General features: G+C 44.5%; 2 protein-coding genes across 4 annotated transcripts in view; one reads left to right on the forward strand and one right to left on the reverse strand.

The window, feature by feature from the left end:
* The window catches only part of mcama (melanoma cell adhesion molecule a), a 39,702-nt gene extending 36,110 nt beyond the window's left edge, over positions 1-3,592 (forward strand). Inside the window, exons 15-16 of one of the 2 annotated variants that reach the window (XM_076750602.1) lie at positions 558-675; positions 1,432-3,592. In XM_076750602.1, the coding sequence (XP_076606717.1) occupies positions 558-675; positions 1,432-1,434 (121 nt within the window). In that variant the 3' untranslated portion in view covers positions 1,435-3,592. The remainder of the gene's footprint in view (positions 1-557; positions 676-1,431) is intronic. The other variant, XM_076750603.1, reaches the window with a different exon arrangement.
* Positions 3,593-6,529: 2,937 nt separating this feature from the next.
* Positions 6,530-20,765, reverse strand: LOC143332657 (E3 ubiquitin-protein ligase CBL-like). 2 transcript variants are annotated; one of them, XM_076750353.1, is made up of 15 exons: positions 20,221-20,765; positions 18,789-19,036; positions 17,170-17,316; positions 16,831-16,987; positions 15,952-16,073; positions 15,649-15,786; positions 15,183-15,270; positions 14,815-14,946; positions 13,645-13,854; positions 13,417-13,533; positions 13,011-13,300; positions 12,735-12,902; positions 11,298-11,401; positions 10,909-11,094; positions 6,530-10,496 (listed from the first exon to the last, which is right to left on the reverse strand). In XM_076750353.1, the coding sequence occupies exons 1-15, from the start codon at positions 20,362-20,364 to the stop codon at positions 10,159-10,161; spliced, it is 2,589 nt and encodes an 862-aa protein (XP_076606468.1). In that variant the 5' UTR covers positions 20,365-20,765; the 3' UTR covers positions 6,530-10,158. The 2 variants fall into 2 exon arrangements, with proteins under 2 accessions (XP_076606468.1, XP_076606467.1); XM_076750352.1 differs by having other exon boundaries at positions 10,012-10,496; positions 11,298-11,404; positions 20,221-20,503.
* Between the last annotated feature and the right edge of the window lie 595 nt (positions 20,766-21,360).

The following is a 21,360-nucleotide window of genomic DNA, read 5'->3' on the forward strand; positions in this document are numbered from 1 at the left end:
CGCGAGACAAAGTCTGCAGATGTTCAACAAACACCACGAGAACACCAGATGTGTGTTAATCCGCAGCTGAAAATAGTCCCCAGCACCCTGTTAACTCCTGAGTGGTGTTTGCTGAAGCCACTCAGCTGATTCAGGACGTTACTGATCTTTTTCAAAAATAAAAGCATGTATTTGTATTTCTGTTTGTAAAGATTTGAATGGGGAAAGAAAACATAGACGGACGCAAACGTGGTAGATTTTGTCTTTTCACTAGATTTGTTGGACATAATTGTAGAATATTGAAGTCTTATCTTTAATGAAGTTCTTAGCTGAATCCCAGACTTTGAAATAATGAAGTAATGTTTGAACATATTGCTTTTTCTCGCAGTGTGTTGATGCAGAAACTAATTTAAGAAAAGCTTAAATCTGGGCTTAATTAAAGCAGCCGTGTGCGCAGGATTTAGTGGCATCTAGTGGTGAGGTTGCACATTGCAGCCCTCCTACATGTCTGCCATCTCCTGTCAGTAGATCCCATAAATCTTAATTCCACACGAGTCAGCTCTCGTTTCCGTCCGCAGCACCAAAGAGAAGACCACCAAAGATGACATCGTCGTGGAGATGAAGACCAACACGACCAACGAGGGCGCCGTCCTCCTGAAGGCCGTCAACGGAGACAAAAAGGGCCCAAATGAGCAGGTAACTGATGTGAACGGACGTGGAGAGAAAAGGGCCTTCGGTGTTGGTTCGAGCTCGCAGCAGAGATGCTTCAGCAGCTTCCTGTCGGTTATCAGCTGCGAACAGGAAATAAAACGTGATGACACGAGGAGCTGCGTTCAAACGTGTTTTTGACTCCTCATGTTTTCCTCTTTAATGCAGTTTGCTGGCTGTGAAATACGGCTGAACGGCTGCTATCAGAGGCTAACAGTTAGCAGTTAGCAGGATTCATGTGAGAATGTTTTTCAGCGACTTTTTGCACTGAACTTAAGTCAGTTTGTGCAGAAATGTGATGAGCTTTTAGCATCTTTAGTGACTTCTCCTCTTCTACCACTGGGGGCGCCAAAGTGGAAAATTTTAAATTGCCCACGTTGAGCTTCAAGCTAATGAATAGTTGGACATTTTTGTAAATTTGTTCGCCTCAAGGTGCCAGTTAGCTCAGCATGTCAGCCTCTAGTACAGCTCTGTTTTCGTCTCTGTCTGTTAAGTACTTGTTGAGATGTGGGAACTTGGCTGTAAAGAGTCAATAAAACACAAGAAGACAGACGATTGGACAAGTCGTAAACAGTCGAACAGTTCAGCCAGATTATCTAAACCAATGAAAGTGGTGCCTGCAGTGTTTGTATTTCTCATAGAAATGAAGCCAAAACTACAAACTAAAATCACAAGCTGTGTTTTCTGAGTGTGTAGACGTGAAGCTGCTGTTCACGCTGACGTCCTCCTTCACTGTCCCTGCAGTAAAACGGCGCCGACGGTCCAGATGCGGCGTGCAGCAGGAGGCGGGAGGCGTGGAGCCGGCAGTCAGTGTGTAGGCTGATCTGAGGCCTGCAGAGTAACACCACCTCACAGTTCAGACATTCCCCATCATGCTTTGTTCTCGGCAGTATTCAGCGTATTCACACACACACACACACACACACACACACACACACACACACGCTCATGTTATGTACAGATGTGTATTTTCGTTTGAGTGAATGTTTGCTTTTCACTTCCTCCGCTGGTTTTGTACTTTTTTCCTCAAACCGTGTTGTTCAGTGTGTTTTTTTATGAAAGTGTATATATTATATATATTTTGTTATTAAAGATATTTTGGCACGCAGATGTTCATTTCACGGTAGCGTCTGGGTCATGTGCATGTTGATCCGTGTTCATGGGTCCAGGTGAGTTTCAGGACAGGATATGATGTCAGGTGTCAGTCACACACACTGGCAGCCTCCTTCTGCAAACTGCTGTCCGGCTCTTGTGCTCTTTGTAAATACGTGTAGTGTACAGACCTGCTAGTGGAGGCCTTGGACTGTTACTGACGGGGAAAAGGTCAGAGTTTAGCGATCTGCTGTGCCTGTTTTGAGAATGCATCATACACTGAATTTGTTTAGTTTCTTGGGTTTGCTCTGTGTGTTTTCTTTGTTTCCACCGAGAGCTAGTTTGGCCTGCAGAGATGCTCCAGTGCTGGTGCATGTTTAGCATGTTTGCTACAGATCACACATACGGGACTGCTGAGCGAAGCAGGCTGGAGGTTTTTAGATTGATTTTTCAACATCCAGGCAGCTGTAAGTTTGTGCTGCTGTTCAGTTCACTTTTAGCTTTCTGTTCAAAGTTAGATGATCCTTCCAGGGTTGATCCAAGTCTGCTCTGCATGGAGCAACTTCAGCTGCAGCAAGTTTCACATTGAGTTTTTTTTTTTCAATTCAGTGACCCTGGAAGGTTGGACCACATTAAACGTCTAGTTTCAGCTCTCCAGTCTGTCGAGTATTATCACTCCAGTCACATGACGGAGCAAAGCATCGGGAGAATCCGCGATGATCTTTGAACAAACCCAGAGAGCTGTTTACCGGCACTTGCTTGAAGGTGTTCCCAGAATCCTGATGCAGCCTAAAATTGACAAATCTTCTATTTTGTATGAAAAAATAGACAGAAAACAATTAAGGAAATAAAATCCAAAATATTTCCTGCAACTGGACGCTAGTTTAGCTTCGCCCACCATCAAAAAGTCAGTTTTCCCTCAGTCAACACCGGAACAGACTGAGCTCTGTTTTCAGTGACCTTAAACTGTGTTTGTGTGGACAAAAGACCAAAATTCACAGAAAAAGTTTTGAAAAACACTCGTACGTGCAGACGAGGCATGAGGCCGCGACAAAAACGAAATGTATTTTCACCAAAATAATCTTGGACGAAAAGATTAACAATGTTTTTTAAAAGAGTCTTGAAGATTCTTCAAACACCTTCAGAGCGAAAACAAGTGCTTTTAAATGAGCTTCTGGGTTTCATTTTTCAGGAAAATGAATATTTGGATGTAAAAACCGGAGCTAGCAGCTGGTCCGTGTGTCAGGTTTGTGGTGAATCAGTGGAAACGTGCAGCAGCGCTGGTTCGCTCCTTTAGGGGCCTTGTTGTGAATATGACGTTCTGATCGCTCACTGTGTAGGTTCTTGTGAAAGACTTTTTGTTGCTCCTTTTTGCCCAGATGACTTGCAGCATTAACGAAGTCGTGCTATGTTCTCTGATTTCTTCTTTTCCACTGAGTCGAGGTGTTAAAGTTCAGGTGCGGGACGTCCTCAGGCAACAGAAGTCCTCGTGTGCGATGGGACGCTGTCACTATGGGTCGGAAAAATTGCACAAAGCCATAACAGCAAGCGTTTCTGATATGACGCGTAAATCTGCACCTCGTCTCTTCAGTTCAGTACGAATTTAAACACGAGTTTCTGTTTATTGTTCTGGACTTTTCACCAGTGGGAAAACAAGCTTGAAACCGAACTTTAATGATGTTCTTTTTTCTAAATGTGTGTAAATTAAGTACTGTACATGTGATTCTTTGATGCTTGCGTTTTTGGTTTGTTTTGTTGTTTTTTTTTATATATTTTTTGCAAGAAAACAATGCCAAATAAAAAGTTTCATTTAAAGAGAAAGCGTGTTTTTGTGCTGTTATTTTTGCAGAGATTTGAAGGAGCGCTCAGTGTTGGAATGTGATCACTGCTGGGCTTTAGGGCTCAACGTGAACCAGAGCAGCAGAGTTCAGTGTGCTTTGTGTCAGCGCTGCACAGTCCCACAGTGAGGAGACAGGAAGGAGCGGAGCCTCCAAACCGCTGTCAGCACGGCCTGGAAACCACTCCAACAGTAGCTCAGATTTCTCGCTGGAGTCTGGAAGGACGAAGGACAGAAAACAGCTCACATCTGCAGTGAATTGAGGCACCTCACGGCCGCCCTGCTCACTGCAAAACCAATCAGCTTCCCCCTCGTTATTTACTGTGAAGCGTACGACTGCAGGCGACGACAACATGTTTATCCCTGAGATAAAGGAGAGCAGTTTGACAAAATCCTCTGCAGCTGAGGTGGTGACAGTGTGTTTCTTCTCTCTTTGCATTCGCTCTGCTCAAATGCTTTGCTGCCTGTCACAGATAAACTTTTACTTTTAACTAGATTTGGCTTCAACTTATCAAAGGGCATTTTCTCTTATGATGCTATAAAACTTTTTCCTACAAAAAAAGCCGATCTGTGGATTATCAAGAGTAACCGAGGCAGTTCCTGGAAAGAGACTCCAGAAATCTCAAGATTCATTTAAAGGGAAATTTCACCACATTTTATGTTGATGTCTAATCAGTATTGGTTGTAAATGTAGTCAACTGAAGCAAAAAGTTCCTCAGTTTGTGTTATATTGACAGAAAAAGCTGAAATGAGTCAAAGCACTCGTCCATCCCCTGCACTCACATTTTGGAAAGCCGTTTTCTCTGTTGGAAACGTAACAGTTTGCATTACAAGCAACCAACCACTACTAACTTTATTAATTGAAGCTAATGTGACACACACACAAAAGCCATGGTGTGTGTGTGTGCTGTGTTAATGCCTACCTACCTCAAGAGATCATAATTACATCCATTCCAGCTCTTGCTGAGAAACTATTATTAAAACTCTTGAGACTTTCAGCCTCTGTGGGCTTGATATTTTGATGTAATGCCCATCGGCGCCGGTAGGTGGCAGCAGGAAGTCGTGCAGCGGACCGGAACTCTCTTGTTCGCGCTCTTGTTGACTTTCTTGTCGCGGAGTCACCGCAGCAGCTTCCTACCGTCACAGTGTCTGCGCCTTTAGCCCTTTTATCAGGTCAGTGTCATATTTAAGGATGCAAAAAAAAAAAACAATTGTATGTAAAAACATTCAAAAGCATTTGTGAGGTCATTTAAGTGAGTTTAGAGGAGTGTTTTGTCCATTGTTGTGCTTCTGAACTGTAGCGTGACTGGAGCGTCTCGTTAGCATGGCGGCTAATAATTGTTTGTGTTCCTGTGTTTACTTATTTAGACTGAAAACTGGAGAGCACCTGTGACCAGAATTACGCTTGCTGAATTCACTTAAATATGTATGGTTATACTGTACCTTTACACTTTTTAATACCTGTCAAAAACCTCAAAATGCAGTTACGAGCAGGGATTTTGAAATTCGGCTAACCTGGGACCTGCAGTGCTAATACTAAAATGCGTAGGTAGCTTTAGACTTGCAGACAAACCGTTGACTAAATGAAAAGTATTGTTTTCATTCTGAGAAGAGTAAGATAACTTGTCAACAGTGAAATTCTGCAACGTTTAACATCTCATGGCCATTATGGACAAACCACACAGATCAGATGTTAAAGAAAATACTGTTTAATTAAAAATCTTAATGGCTTAGGCATGAAAACATGGCAACAAAACGAATGCTGAGGATATTAAAAAGACAATAAATAAAATCATATTTACACAAGCAACAACAAAGCAATGACAACTTTTTAGTAGGCAAGTTCTTGTTGAGAAGGCTAGTAATGACGCCACAGTGGGTCTGAACCAACACGCCAGCTGAGCGACTCTGAGGGAAACAGCGGAGCCTCTGGCAGTGATTCGACATGATGGTCAGCCTCGAGCGGATCCTCGCGCAGCGGCACTTTTCGTGGTTGAGAGTTAATCCCAGTTAGAGCGTTCAAACACCGAGAGCGAGCGAGCGAGCACAAAGCCGACGGCTGACGACACGAGGCGAAAGGGCAACGCGACGCTTTAAAACACGTTTGGTTCAGGGTCATTAAAGCTGCAAGATTTCAATGGAACCGCCGCAGATTCACCAAACCTCAGTCCTGTCAGCAGGGACGTAATCAATCTGATCAATCTTCCTCATCGTTGACATCAGTGTACAGTACGAGTCCTTACTGCTTTAATCACATTGGGCACTACTTCGGTTTTCCACTTTCAAGAGGATGGAGACAGATTCTACAGGCATGTGGACACGGTTCAAACATGTGTTTAAAAGAAAAATCTATCAAATTAAAACCTTTTTTTTTTAATCAAAGCCAGTATCAATAAGGGGTGGGCGTTACCTCAGTACGTCATGATGTATGAATACAGTTCAATCTTGAAGCATTTCATTTGGCTATTCTCTGTTAATGCCTCCATCACATGCATGTTTGTAATGGTACATCACAAATATTCATCATGTGAATTCACGCATGCACGTAACAGCAGAGATGCAAAAACTGCAGCAGGAAGAGGAGAGTTCATGAGTCCAGGATGTGGTCTAACATGGATTCTTTTCTTTTTGCATCAATACTCAAAACCAGATTTCATATCGGTCGTATTGATGCTTTGGGGATCGATCCGCCCACCCCTCTTATCAACGTTTACATCAGCTAGTAAGTAGCAACAAACTGTCGTACAGAAATGCTCAAACATGCCTGCACATAAAATTTGCAGTCACTAAATTAAAACAATGGAGACTAACTTGTTATCGTGAAATTGTAGTATATTATAATTAGTAAATAGTGTGTCTGAACTGCAAGAAAACTAATACTTTTAAGATAAAGCCTGATTTTTTTTTTCTCTTGGTGAATGCAGTGTACAACTCTTAACAATCATGTTTACAAACTGTGTCATTACACAGTTTGTCCACCAGGGAGCACTGGTGAGTTTATTTTTCTCATTGTTAAGCGTCCAGTTTTGTACATATCCTAGTCTCAATCTTTATCAACCAAACTCATGGGACCTTATGAAAACTGTCCATAACAATTGTTTTATTAAATCTCAAAATATTTTTGGCCTAAAAGAAAAATCCAGTATTTATTGAACTCTAATGATCAGTTTTTGACGTCTCCTGCGACACAGTGTGCGACTCAGATGACCTCATGTGGAAAACCAGCTCCAAACTCTTGATGTATGTTACTGAAAGTGAATATCTGAGGCTAACTCTGCCAGAAAAGGGCACCAATTAAAAACAGGAACTGTGCAGTTTTGCATTTTGTTGACGCAGCAAACGTGGAGGAACTGTTTTGGTTTGGTTCGTCTGCTGGTATGTGCAGGCTGTGATGGACAGAAGGCACATTTACATGTTGCTGCAGAGGTTAAAAGTGACGGTTGAGCATCTGTTTTGGAAAAGGAGAAGTTGCTATCTTTGTTAAAGAGGAGGCTTGAGACATATTTATCATGTGAAAGTGGAAATGAGACACTCGGTCCTGTCTTGTTCTGGCGCTGCTCCTAAATGTGTGCATTAATAAGGAACAGTCATCTTAAAGAGGTGCAGCTTCTCTAACAATGTATTTGTATTCTGCACTGATGTAGACCTGGACTCAGATCAGACACCCAGCTTTGATGAGCCAGACATCTTTTCATCTTTGCTCTAAATGAGCCCTTGATCTCGTGGTTGGGTTAATGTACAGGCCCTCATGTCGATATGACATCAAAATGCCACTGTCGGGGTGAGATACCATGAAAGATAGGGAGTGACAGCAGCTCGTTATTGGTCCACTGGAAAAATCTGCAAACCTGAGTGAAACCCACGACTATTTAGTTTAAGTTCAGTTTTATGTTAATTTGAGTGTTTTGTTGGAGAGTGGACATGAACGATGTCCAGCTGATCGCCGTCTACTTATACTCTTGACATTTCAGTCATTGATTTCATAGAATTATTTATGGGAAGCTTGTTGATGTCAAGAACTCACCAGACAGTCAAAAGACTAAGACACTAAAGAAGACGACGCGTCTGCAGCCATGCTAGCAGCTCTGTGAGGCTGTATTTAGACACAGTGGTGCTTTGAGCTAAATGCTAACGTCAGCATGCTAACATGATCATAATGAAGACGGTGTATTTACCATGTTACCATTTTAGTCGGGCATGTTAGCATGCTAAAATTGGCTAATTCGCACTGAACGCAAAGTACAGCTGAGGCTGATGGGAAAGTGATTCCTTTTCAGGGTATTTAGCCATAAAATCTTGTATACACTGAAATTTTAAAACGCTGGATTAAAAGTCAGGGGATCATCAAAGTTAGTGTAATTCAACCTGTGGAAACATGGATCTCTGCACCAAAGTTCAAGGCAATCATCATATAGTGTCAGATATTACAGCGACGGTATATTTCAGCCATATGAATGACGAAGAAATGCTAAATCTAACTGGGTGTTTGTGGCGATGATCCCAGAATAAATGATGTATACGGTTACTGCTAACACAGAATTTCCTGCGGCTGCAGCTTCACATTAAAGGCATTTAAATGGTGAAACATAAATTAACTTATTATGAAGTGGTCACAGGAAATGCAATGTGCTTGTCAGTGAGATTAGTGCTGACTGCTGTCGTTCATCAACGATCAGTCGCGTCATTTTTGGACAGCGGATTAATAGAATTAGTAGCGTATTGCAGGAGTAATGGAACAAGATGGAGCCACAGTGAGCTGATAGTTGAAGAGCTGCAGAATGTTTTTCTGCCGATCAACTAATTGATGAATCATTTCAGGTCTCATATCTCATACGTTGCTCAGATGGTTGCGTACCAGCTGGTGAATTAGTATTTTCAACATTCATCCCACAAAAAAATTTATGAACTGCTGAGTGACTGAAATGTTCAAGTTGCATGTGATATGTAGTGTGACTGACGCATTACTGAAACCACATTAGGTTTCTTCAGAGCTTGAAATAGGAGGAAGAGATTGGGCCTCAGGAGGCTCTGAAAAACAACTGCAATATTAAATATTTAAAGTGGTTGTATGTAAATGTAATACAGGTGAAAAAAGGAGGAACATCCAATCCTTGGAGGACTGAGTCGAGATTTTGTGTTCGTACTCAACGCTGCCAACAGTCTATCATCACGTTTGTGTGTCCTTTAGCATCTGCTCATTCATTACATTCACACCTGGCTCATGACAGAGTACCTGAGTCCACATGACAACCTTCAGTTTGTTGCTTTACAGCTCAATGTAAAGCAAGTCTGATCTCTCAGACCCTCCTGAAGCTGTTCTGGGTACAAATGTGACGCCGGGCTTAATCATTTCATCATGTGGGCAGAAGCCCAACAGCACGTGTTAAAGTCTGTTTGCTTTTTAGTAAGGAACTACAAGAGTATAGAGAAGCTTTGAGTAAATAAGCCTGCCCTCGGCGTCAGACCACCTGAACGGTGGCAGGCAATCATGGAATTAAATGACAAAATAAACTTCAGCCATTGTTAGTACTACACACAGCACGGCAACTCATGAGAGTACTTACACATTAAACTTGTTATTTCCTTATAGACCCATCACTGAGCCGGGAGCTGAGAGGAAATATGGAGTCAACTTGTCAAATACCATCAAAACAGAGCGAGCCACAGTGACGCGTACGACATGAAGCCCTGCAATACTGCGACTGAACATTCACATTCATCAGCATGAGCACACACACCACAGAGTTAATCACTAAGTTTCCGACCGAACTCGTGTCGCTACGTATTCGTACGCCACAATTTGCCAAGAAGCCCGAAAAGCACCAAACTTAACGGCTGCCAGCAGCGGGACACTGAGTCGAAAACAAGGATCTGCAGGGTCCCTCTACTGATCAAAGTCACTGTTGCTTCAACACTTAGCTTAATGAGAGAAAAGGTGCTCAGACTGAGGGGAAACACTTCCACAGCACAAGTGGACCTCAGCAGAGTACAACACGGTCAAAGCTTGGCTACAGAGAGCTCACATTTAAAGGCTTCCTCTCTCCGTGCATGCTGCGTTCAGGTCATATGGGACTTATCTGTTTCCACTGAGCTGCTCCTCTAAATGAACTGGAGCATGAACTGACCAGCCAATGGATGCGCCAATTATTAGGAACCCCGTGCACCTTCTGGGCCGAAAACCTCAATCTTCAAGAGGCGAGTAAACAAGAGGTTTTGAGGCCACTTTGCATTGGTGTAACAGCAGTCCAACAAAACATCGTTTCACACTAAAACTCCACTTAGAAAAGCAAGTCATACCTTCTGCAGTTTCTTACAAATGACTGGGGATGACATTTCAATGACTGGAACCTGCAGATGATGATAGTTGTCACCTGGCTCGTCTGCGTCTTCCGATATGACGTGAACGCAGCATTGCTCCTCAGAGTTAAACCTTTTGGCAAGTACTTGTGGCCCTGCAGGAAAGTGCTTGGTAAATGCTATCCATGGTAATGGCACAGAGTGGAGACAGAGACAGACAGAGAGGATGGGCGTGCCTGGAGTGACTATGTGGCGATGTGTGCCGTGGAGGGGATGGAGACAAACTCGCGCAGGATGTTCTTGGCCGTCTCCAGGTTGTTCTGGGCGATCATCAGGGCTTTCTGGATGTCCTGGATAGAGTAGCCTTGGGACATCAGGCATTCAATCTCCCCGTTTAGGGCCAGGCTTCCTGGGCCTGCAGGAGGAGGTGGAGGGGAGGCGGAGGAGGAGGAGGAGGGACCAGGGAGGTCTGGCAATGGAGCAGAAAATTCGCGGTTTACGGGCCGAGGCCGCCGGTCGGAGTTGGCTCGCCGTGGGAGAGGTTTAGGGGGACGTTCAGGATCGACACCTGCTGCAAACAAACCTGGACACACAGGTGAGATGACAACAGTCAGTGAGAGTGGGAAATGTGCTAAATACAGAGGAGTGACAGTTAATGCCAAATAATTCTAACATTGTAAATACAGTGCACTGTCCCTGGTTAGACCTTCACATGGTTTTACTGGAATGTTTGTGAGCAACACAGATGGTGGACAGAAGCTCCTTTGGTCTCATCTTTGACATGTGAACTGAAGACACCTTCAGGACTTCTCATCCAGATGAGGTACGACTGTCATAGAGTCGAAAGCTCCAGAAAAAACAAGTAAGTGGACTTTGAGTGGAGGACTTTACACGTATGTGCTGTGGGCCTGTACATGTTTTATGCTTGTTTTATCAGCCTGAGAGCAACCATGATTTAAGACAGCAGACACACAACCATCAGTAGACATACATACTGGCTTCTACTGCACCGTCTATGCTGAGGGTGCTGAAGGCGGCGGAGGGACCGCTCATATCTGATAGGGTTCTTCTGGTGGGGGCGGGAGGGGCGACCGGTCTGGGACAGTCATACTCGTAAATATCCTCCTCACTGGTCTCCTCCTTCTTGTCCTGGGAAGCGACGGCTGAATGTTGAGGGTAGTCTGGAAAACAAACATCAGAGTGGTGACTACCTGTAGTCAAGGTACAACACCTGAACGACGCTTTGATGTCCACAAATATTAATGTGCTTCTTCAAGAAACTTTCGCAGTATTGTGAATTTGGTATGTATTTAAGTCTTTGTATCGGGGGAAAACATTCCCCTTTACTTCCCCCAGTAAAGTGATAATTAGGTGTGAATGTTACCCGGGTCAGAGGCCTGAGCTGCCTCAGAGGAACCAGCCTGGGCCTGGATGTTACACATGGACTCATAGACTTGGGGGTCCTCAGAGTCACTGTCAGCCACCTCGCTGCTGGGACAACAAAAGAGTCAAAGATTTGGAGTAATGTTTGTCATTCATTGTGTCCAGAGCAAGTTCCCAAAAGTAAATAATTTTTAATTGGAAACTGATGAACATGTCTGAACACACACACATATATGTATGCAGTATAATAAAATACAAAGTAACATCTTCTGATGATGAAACCTTTTCAATCTGCATGTTTCAGACTCTGCCTTAAAAATATCACTAATGACAGTGGATATTAATGGTTCCAATGGTTCAATGTTCCTTTATGGTCCTGTATTCAATGACTCTGTGGGTTTAGGAATGGGATGTCCACAGGGAAACAAAACTGAGGTTCTGGAGCCCCCTGATGGACATGAGAACAACTGCTCCAGATACATTCCTGCAACAGTTGGTGCCGAATTACTGTTTGGACAACAGTGTCCAGTTATCAGTGCTCAGTGAACCCCTCAAAAGGAGCTCCCAGTGAACCTGAACCTTTCAGGACATGGCAGGCCTTTGGTACTTTTTGCATTTTCACTGTATTTTATAACAAGGACATTTTGGATATACAGCATGAAAAGGCCTCACTGAAACCACCTACATCATTTTTTCAGGGTGTTTGACAGGCACATGAAAGGGGAACTCTGATGATTTAACACATCAAAGTCTGTTGACAGGTCTTGCAGAGTCCTGCTGCTGTGTGCTAAGCTAAGCTATGCTTGATTGAATCACCTCGCTTGAGTAAACATCTGTTGGGGCTGAAGACCACAAGTTTGAAAAGGAAAAACAATGTGTGGGTTTCGTATGAGATCACATTAGCTGCTGCTGGCATAACGCGCCCGAATCTCTGACCAAGTGAAGTGTCTGAGCTGCAGCGTGGGTAATGCAGGCTCAGGTTCTGAGCATGACAATCGTTCAGGAATGCAAAGCTGAATCTGTGGAGCTCTCCTTGAAGTAAGCAGCTGTGGAACAGACAACGCTGAAAGAAGTAGCTCTAATACTTTGATTGATTTTCCTTTCATGTCAGCGCTGAATCCAGGACAGTGCTGGGGCTGCCACAGGCTGGACAGTAGCCCAAAATGGCATCACACACTCATCAAAGCACATCACTGTTTTTCCGTTTGCTCCACTGCACATACTGTGATCCTTCTCTAATCTTGTTTAGTCCTTTTAATAAGTTCCCTGCCGTGGTTGCCTGTGTGTTTAATGCAGATGCTGACAGACCTTCTGGTGAACATTTTGGCCTCTAACCTCAGACTCAGGCCATCTCAAATTCTAATGAGAGCTTGGGCATCTTAATTTAGTCCTATGTTCACTGAGGACAATGGGAGTCCTTGCATTGCCACCTGCTTACCCGATGTCATTGTGGTGGTTCGCCTGGGGCGGTGGTGGGGGCACCAAGGAGCCTGTTATGACCCAGGGGGCACCAGAGGCTGGCAGAGAGGTGGGACTCATGTACTCATTCTCCTCACAGTCAGACGATGGCCTCTCCCCGCTCGACCCTGCGGCAGCTGGTAGGGATCTGACCGGAAACAGAAAACACTGAACGTTACACACTTTATTTCCTCAAAGCATTATTAAAGTATTTCCTTAAGCATTAAGATGAGAAGCCAATAGCAGAGCTCCGTACCTTGCAGCCAGGCAGTAGACGGCGTTAGTAGCTGCCTGGGGTTTGCTTCCCTCTCCACTGGTTCCATTGCTCTGAGGACTGGAGGACAGTGCTGACACGGCCTTGGTTACCGGGCGTGGGACCATGTAGTTGGAAGCCCAGGCGGGCTGGTCGGGGGTGGAGGGCAGGGGTCTCCTCTGGAGTCTGGAGTCCTGGCCAACCAGGGAGGGGCGCTCCGGAGGGGGAGGAGGGGGAAGCTCTCTCAGGGCTGGAGGCAGAGGTAGAGGCTTGTCCCTGTGTGTGGCTGCCATCTGGGGGAACCATCAACCATCAAGGTGGAAGTTTAAACCTTCAGGAAGGTACCCGCCGATTTGTTCAACTCTGAAGCTTCGTTTGAACTCTGAAGTGCGCCCTCATGCACGCTTACCTTCGCTGTGGCTCCCTGAGCCTGTGTGCTGTGGGAGCTGCAGGGTCTCTGCTGCAGGAGGTCCAGTCGGGGGGGCACCGGAGGCAGCTGAGATACCGGAGATGGTGGGCGCTCTACCTGCACAAATACACACACTTAATCAATTAGAGGCGCTGCACTGTGCAAAGCGATGAGATTTAAATTTCTAAATCTGATCAGATGATTGATGTTTGTATATGGTCCTCTTACTTTGCTACAGGCCAGCCTGCTCATGACAAGGTGCTGGTCCTCCAGGCGATCATCCTCTTCTTCATCATTGCCGGCGGCTTCTGCTCTGCTGGACCCCTGGAAACCGGCAAAGGAAGCCCCGCTGGCCTTCGGGTGGAAGGGGTCCACTACGATTGGCTCCGTGCCTTTAATCTCACAGCGGCAAAATGGACAGCCTTGACCCTCCGACTCCTGACACACACAAGGAAAGCAACGCTTAAACTGTAAGGCTTTGATCAAAGGGAGATACAGGGAACGTACAAACTACCAGAGCATCAGCAACATAAGTGAGGATGACAACAAACAACAGTGTAGAGCATTTAAACCCCTTAAGTAGAAGTAGTCAGATTGTTCTGAATTAATGAATTAGTCAGTGACAATAGTGTTTCTGTTCTGGCATTTACGACGTTACGCTTATGGAACCAATGCTGTGAAATGTACATTATGCTGACTTTATCATGTGAGCCACCATCAACATGGCAAATTAAGCATAATGTTCATTCCATGTCAAACTAATGCACTGACACGCTACTTATTTCTTAAGTGATTGTCAATGAAACTTCTTGTACCAGTCTTGTTTCAAGATAAACACTTATGAGGATAGGGTGGGATTATGCCCTTTGAGCTGTTTGAGGCTTTTATTGTGAAACACAGACAGGAAGTGTGGTGTTTCATTGATGGGAGTTTTACAGCGATGGAAAAAAAAAAAAGGCATGGAAATAAGACTGAATCACACCAGTGTTTCTGTTGGGGAAGAGAGCGAGCAGACAGTTTGTACAGATGGAATCAGTGCTGTGGAAATGTACGTGATGCTCTATTTAGTCAACAAATAAACATGGGCAAAGTTTGCTTTAACATCAACAGCGAAGCCTCCTACTAAAATATGACAAAATACAAAGCAGGAAATTTTAATTCAAGGTCTGTAATATAAACCTGTTTCAAATAAAGGCCTGGGTCAAATGAAGGCAGGTAAATGAGAGTATTTAAGCAGGAGGTTTTACAATATAACTTAAACCAATACAAAGCTTGATTTAAATAAATGCTGACGCCGGTAAGCAAAACAAAGACGGACTTCCCTTATGGCGGTCACGATTTCCAGAAATGCTACAAACCGACGTAGTATAACTTTATAGTGTGGTGTAGCAGCCTCACCTGCCAGGCCGTCAGACAGGAGGTGCACATCAGGTGCCTGCAGGGCTCGATCTTCACGTCCTTGTCGTTCTCTGCACAGATCTTACAAAGCTGGAAAGTGGAGCCCATCTCACAGTACAGCTCGTACTGCTCCTGCAGGAGGACGAGGAGAACAGGAGGTTACATTCAAGACAGGTATACTTGTTTTTGTGTCTATGGAGCAGTACATTGGTGTGTATATTGCAGCACAGCATGGTGGCACTTCTTTGCCTTATGCATCTTTTGCTGTGTGTCTACTACACTTGTGTACTTTGTACTACAAACACATTTTCCTAAGTGACAAGAATTGGAATGACGGATTGACAGATGAGGCACAAACACGGTCAAACCTGAGTGACTTTGATGTGGTCCTGTGGAGAAGGTTCACACAGCCCTGTTAGGTCTGGGTTCTGTGCACGACCATCTGGGAACAGATAGCTGGAGAAGCACCACATACGTAAACACACACAAACAAACACTGATTACAGCAGCTTTCAGAGATGTGTATTTAAACTACAGCTCCTCTCATGTCCTCTGGAGTTTGGCCTTCAAACATATAGTATTTCATGTTGCACTACCATATGTTTCCTAATTTACTGGTGAAGTGATGACTGATTGCAACATACTGAAGATGTGAATTGAAAGCAAAGACAGGGATTATGCTGCAGGAGGTGTTTGAGTAAGTAAGAGAACAAAAAAACAGTTATTCTGGCATCATTACTAACATTTTCTACCCATCCCGAGAGGCAAACTATAACATGATGTACTCTAAAATGTATAAACTGGTGCATTGACTCTGTGTTGCAGTGGACTCACAATCCCTCTCTGTATCCATCAATGAGGGCTTGGAAGAGTGGTTTGTTATGGGGGATGGTCTGCAGGATGTTCCCATCAGCTGTCACGTAGCCGATTGCCCACTGGCCCAACCGAGTGCAGCTCAGCCTGAAGATGTAGCTGAGAGACGGAGAACAATGTCAGCCGACAGCGGCAGTGACCCATCGTTTACATTCAGCCCTAAACTCATGAGGATTTTATTTCTGTAGCTGTATTTCTGGTCCTACAGGACGACGCTGTGTGAGGCTCAGGAAGGTGTTTTGGCTCTTTGTCATTCTGTCTCACCTGCCAGGTTTGTGGATGAACCTGTGCAGCCGAGCCTTGACCTCGTCGTAGGTCAGGAACGCCATGTACCCAGGATGTGTGACTGCCAGGCTGTTCCAGTTCCTCAAAAGAGACGACCAGGGCTTCGCACCACACACAGGTGCACACACACGCACAGAAACAAAGACAGGTCAGGATACAGGTATCAGCCAGTGTTTGGCTCTGTTCAGCTTTTCAGATTTTAGGATGTCAGACAGGAATTTGATTTTTTTTTAAGTGCACAGCAGTTACCAATGAGGTGAGTGGGTTGTTCCTGTGCACGAGGATGCATTTTCCAAAACAAATTAGCTTTACAAAGAAGAAAATGCATTAAAGGAGTTTGTGAGACCTCAAGGATACACACAAGGCGTTTCAGGGCGTGTGCAAATAGACTCAATTACCAATAATCAAATAATCATTTAAAGCTATCATTGAGCCCGTTGGAGCAGAACTGCAGGTGACACGTGCTTCCTTCATTCTGGATGAACTCAAAGCTTCAAACACACTGAGGCATAAACTTTCCATAATGTCTCTTAATGTTTTCTCGATCGATCAGATAATCAATGAGGGATCACATTTCTACAGTGCAGCAGCCTCTAAAGCTTAGACTGCCCTCAGCTTCCATGTGGAGCCCAGCTCGTCTTCTTCTGCATCTACACACACATTTCAGCCGGACTCATCGTCAAAGTGGTGACCAAACGGAAACATGCGGATGTTTTGTGCCTCCGCGCGCCGTAATCCTTGATTCTTCGACTCGTTCGTGACTCAAAGTCTCTAAATGTTTTCGTCTTTCAGACTTTTTAACGATTCATTGAAGTACGACGTGGATCTGTGGATTCGCTCTGCTGTTACGAGCCTCACCTGGAAGAGCCTGGTGAAGATGTCGAACTCGAACACGGAGATGTAGTCGTTGCAGGTGAGGTCGATGGTGGACTTGAGAGCCATGGCCTCCAGGCCCAAGCTGATGGGGTGAAACTCATGGAGGGCCTGACGAAATGTCCTCCATGGCACAATGGTCCTACAGGGCAAGAGAGGGAGTTACAGGGTTTGAACGCAAGCCTGAAGCGTTTTGGGAGCAAATTCAGGAGACCATTGCTCTTGTTGTTCAGGAAGCTGTAACGCAGAGCCTTGACATCAAGCAAGTGAACACCAGAATGAGTCTTCTGACATGTTTAATATTCGATTAAGTAAAAGACTCACTTGTCCCCAAATGACCTTCTCCAAAATTCGGCAGCATCAGCTTTGGTGATCCTGAAGTTGTCGCCCTGAAATAAGCCGTTGGGGAAGATGGCCTTTAGCTCTGCGAGCATGTGACTGAAGATCAGAGACAGCTTGGTCAGATTTCGCCTGAGTCAGAGGGGAGGAAGAGGGAGAACGAAAGACAGTTAGTCAGGGATGTTATCAGATCAAGGGCTGATATTTTCATTTTTGTGTTTCTGTGTTTTATATCATCATAAACATCATAAGGGATTCACCCTTTGGATTTTGAGCTCCTGATTGGAAAAAACATTTGAAGTCGTCGCCTTGCAATTTGGAAAACTGGGACACATTTTTCACTATTTTCTGTCATTTTACAAACAAAATCATTAATCGAAAATGAAAATTATTGTTCGTTGCCGCCCCACAGCTGACATTTCCCGATCCTCTGGCTTTACATTTGGAGCTGCTTGATTTAAGACTTCTGTGTTTCCCTCTGTGTTGAACTGTGATCATTCAGCTAAAGGGAGTTTTCTCTTTCCCAGCCTGAAGATAAATTCACCATGATGGAGTCACACGAGCGACAGGAGGCGGGAGGAGGCCAGGTGAGTGAAGACCCATAACGTCACATGTGTTTGACCATAGCAGTGTTGGACAGACCCTGAATCACGGTGTGCTTTGGTTTAGTACATGATCTAGCCAACATACACCTCCTCAAAGCCAGTTTTTAAAAATCTAGACTACATGAATATTATTAGACTCCTGCACTCAGAGGAAAATGTGGCGTAACCCCGAGGACTGACCATAAATAACCTGTGAAGGTTCAGTTAGCAGGACTGTACTTACTAAAGCCCTGGTGACTGATGCATTTGCTAACCTTCACAATAGCCGCAGATGTCGAGTGTGTCAGAGGAAATGTTTGATAAAAATCGCAGCGTGTCGGAGGAACAAACTTTCGCTTACTAAGAGCTTTCTGAGAAACAGGAAGTGGATGTGATTGCGACAGTTTAATCATGCCTTCATCATTGATTCGAGTGATTCTCCTTCAGATCACATGGCTGGGCTACTTTTGTCAAATGTCATGGGTTGCAGTGATGGGAAGTGCACAAATGGAGAGCGGAGAAAGTTGCAGACGTGTAGTGTTGAACAAAATCATAAAAAAGATGAGAGAGAAGTATTTTTATGTAAATATACAGTAGCAGTTAGCTGACCTGTTTAAAGCCCACATGCACTATAATTATCCCAATAGGTCACTACAGGCTTCATGCGGACGGAGTATAATAATAGCTGTTCAAAATGAGGCCGCTGCAACGAAAAGGAGTTACTTTAATATGATCCTAACTCTGTTTTAATGGTTGAGTGGAAACAAGACAGCAAACATGGACAGAGGACTCACTTTGAGTTGCTTTACTTACAAGTTTTTAAGTTTGAAGAAGGTTTGTTTCTTCTTGTAAACTCAACAGACTGGATACAAAGCTTTTCACATAGCATTTAGATGAGAATAGCTATTCCACCAATGCTGAGCACAGCTCTGTACTGTACGGCCACTGAATGCTAGTAGCTCAGAGGTACCTTCATTCTGCAGCAGTGCTGCCGATTTAGTACAATAACGATAAGCCTACCTGGGCTGAGAGTTCTCCTCATACATCCTCTCCTTGGCCTCCTTAAAAAGGCTCATGGTCTGCTTCGTCTTATTGGTCAGGTTCTCCATGACCACGCGGAAATACTCGTTCTCCCCGAGGATCTCTATTTTGCCCTCGTATCGGGACAGAATGGTGCGCAAGTGCTGGTAGGTATCCGGCAGCAGGTCCAGGATGTAGGGTGGGCTGTTCTTCAGCGCCACCTTTGGGTTCTGGCACAAACGCACCACCTGGGTGGGAAACACAAAGACCCAAAGACACTATTAAGGACAGGCCCATATTTACAGTGAAGTTAATGAGGCTTCAGTGAGTCAGAGAAGTCAGAGTTCTGCAGACTTCACGTTAGAACCTGAGAGTGTAAATACTGACTGAAAATGATTTTGGGGGCATTTCACCTCCAGCTCGGGCGGTAAAAACAGGGAGGACGAGAGTGGATGTACACCAGGTGTTAAATAAAAAGAGAGCAACAGGCTGCGTTAACGTCTGCTTTGCTTCACAACGAGACACACGACAGATGAAATGGAAAGTGTGTTCAGAATCACATCAAGTGATGTTCAACACAAGAGCTTCAGACAAAACTCTTCACAGAAGTATTTCTCTTCCTTTTTGATTACAGTATCGATCCAACTGTGAGGCAATATTGGTAGAAATTTTAAAAAAATGAAGGTTTAAACCTCCAACAGCGACATGGGTCAGTCAGTGTGACATGAAGAGCTCACACCGGAGGAGCACACGAACAGCTCAGCGCACAAACATGCACTGCTGTGGTGTCTGATCCCATATCTGTCTCCTCTGACTGAAGCCCTCCTGGACTCATCTCCCCTGAACTCGTCTCCACTTTCTTCTCTTCTGTCAGGCTCAGTTAAGGTCCTTCAGAAGAAAAACTAGTGCGACAGATGAAAACATCAAACCAAGCGCGCACACACACACACACACCTTTTCATCTAATGTCAATCATCAGGATGTGTGTGGGCCCTTGAAGTCGAAAGCAAAAAGATCAACAGATTACTGTCAGTGACCCAATTTAACTGTGACTGGTCCTAATTAGATAATGCAGCAGGGACGTGGCTGTACTTTGATTCTGGGGTTTCAGTTTTCTCATGCGGACGGTGTCCAGCTCCACGACACGCAGGTTTAAAAACTTTACCTGTGTGGATCTCTGAGATTCAGTTTAATCTTATGAGGTTTGTTAAGACTAATGTTAAATCAGTGTGAGAAAACCAGTTTCACAGTAGTGAATGTGTGTGTGACTATTATAAAGGTTCAGGTGTGAGAGGGTCATGTCAAAATACCTGTTGTGCTCATATTGATGATTCGTGTCAGTGAATGATTTTCTGATTTGAATCTAGTGACAAACCCACACTCGGTTATGTGTTTTTATCGATTTTGTGCCCCTTAATAACACTGTCAGTACCTTATCCATGAGTTTCCAGCATTTCTCCACCATTTTCTTATCGACCACCGCAGGTTGGTGAGGCTGGGGGGGCTGCTGGTGGGGCTGAAAGGCGTCCTTCATCAGGCCGATGAGACCGGCGCCCCTCCTCGGATTTCCGGCCATTAATTCGATCGGCGACCGGGGGTTAGCCCCGGGGCTGAGGTCGACAACCAGGGATTACTCCTGACGCGTTTTTCAGCCAAACAGCCGCAGTTTTTGCGCCTTATCTGAGCTGAACACTGGCGCTAATTTGCCATGCAGATCCTGTTGAGGAGCAGAACAAAAACGCTGTGTGTACACTGCGCGACGCGGCTAGCTAACGAGCTACATCAGAAAAGCCCAACTCCGTTTCATCGCGTCGCTGAAAACAAGCTCAGGACATCCTCGTTATGTTGTTCTGTCTGCTGTCAGACAGCGAGCTTCACCCCCCCGAGAAACCAACCCGGCTCGCATCAAAGTCGGGGTGTTAATAAGCCACAGAGAGCGATCAACAAACAGGTTGTGCAGCAGTTCAGTCAGCCAACGACGAGCCAGCAGCGACAGGACACACGGATGTCCGGCTGCGGCCTTCAAAATAAAGGTATGGTCAATAGAAGTACTGTGGAAAATATGGCAAAATAAGAGTCGAAAGAGTCGAACAAGTGTGCAGGAGATGCAGACATTCTGATCTTTTACAAAGCTGAAAGTACTAGTACTATGTCAAGTACAGTAAAAGCAACCATCAGTAAAATCTTATCAAAGTAAAAGTATAGTGTTGGAGATATTAATAAATAACATCTGCCCAGTGAACCCCACACTGCGTTTCAGCTGAGATTGAAAACAGAGAGGTCTTAATTTTATTTATTTATTTATTTTCCATTTATTGCTTATTCAATGTTACTTTCTGGTTCAGGTTTACATAAGATCAAACTTAATGTATTCAGATTGCTGTGCAGCAGTTGCAGCACAGAATAGGAAATAGTGCAAATGTAAAATACTGGTTAAGAAAGTGCTCACGTTCACCCTGCAAGGCAGTAAATTCTGACAAAAATTAATCAATGAGTTCATGTTTGACAATGGGTTTATTGTGCAGGCTGAATAAACTGGCAGCTATAAACTGCCTGCAGATTTGAATGGTTG

The sequence above is a fragment of the Chaetodon auriga genome, chromosome 15 (genome assembly GCF_051107435.1).
Source record: "Chaetodon auriga isolate fChaAug3 chromosome 15, fChaAug3.hap1, whole genome shotgun sequence".
Lineage (NCBI taxonomy): Eukaryota > Metazoa > Chordata > Actinopteri > Chaetodontiformes > Chaetodontidae > Chaetodon > Chaetodon auriga.

Bases quoted from the DNA above. Each gene is read 5' to 3' on its own strand.
- LOC143332657 (XM_076750352.1), bottom strand. From the start codon at position 20,364: ATGGCCGGAAATCCGAGGAGGGGCGCCGGTCTCATCGGCCTGATGAAG. The intron at 19,037-20,220 runs GTACTGACAGTG...TTTCCCACCCAG, and splicing joins GCTGGAAACTCATGGATAAG to GTGGTGCGTTTGTGCCAGAA. The intron at 13,301-13,416 runs GTAAGCGTGCAT...TGGTTCCCCCAG, and splicing joins CTCAGGGAGCCACAGCGAAG to ATGGCAGCCACACACAGGGA.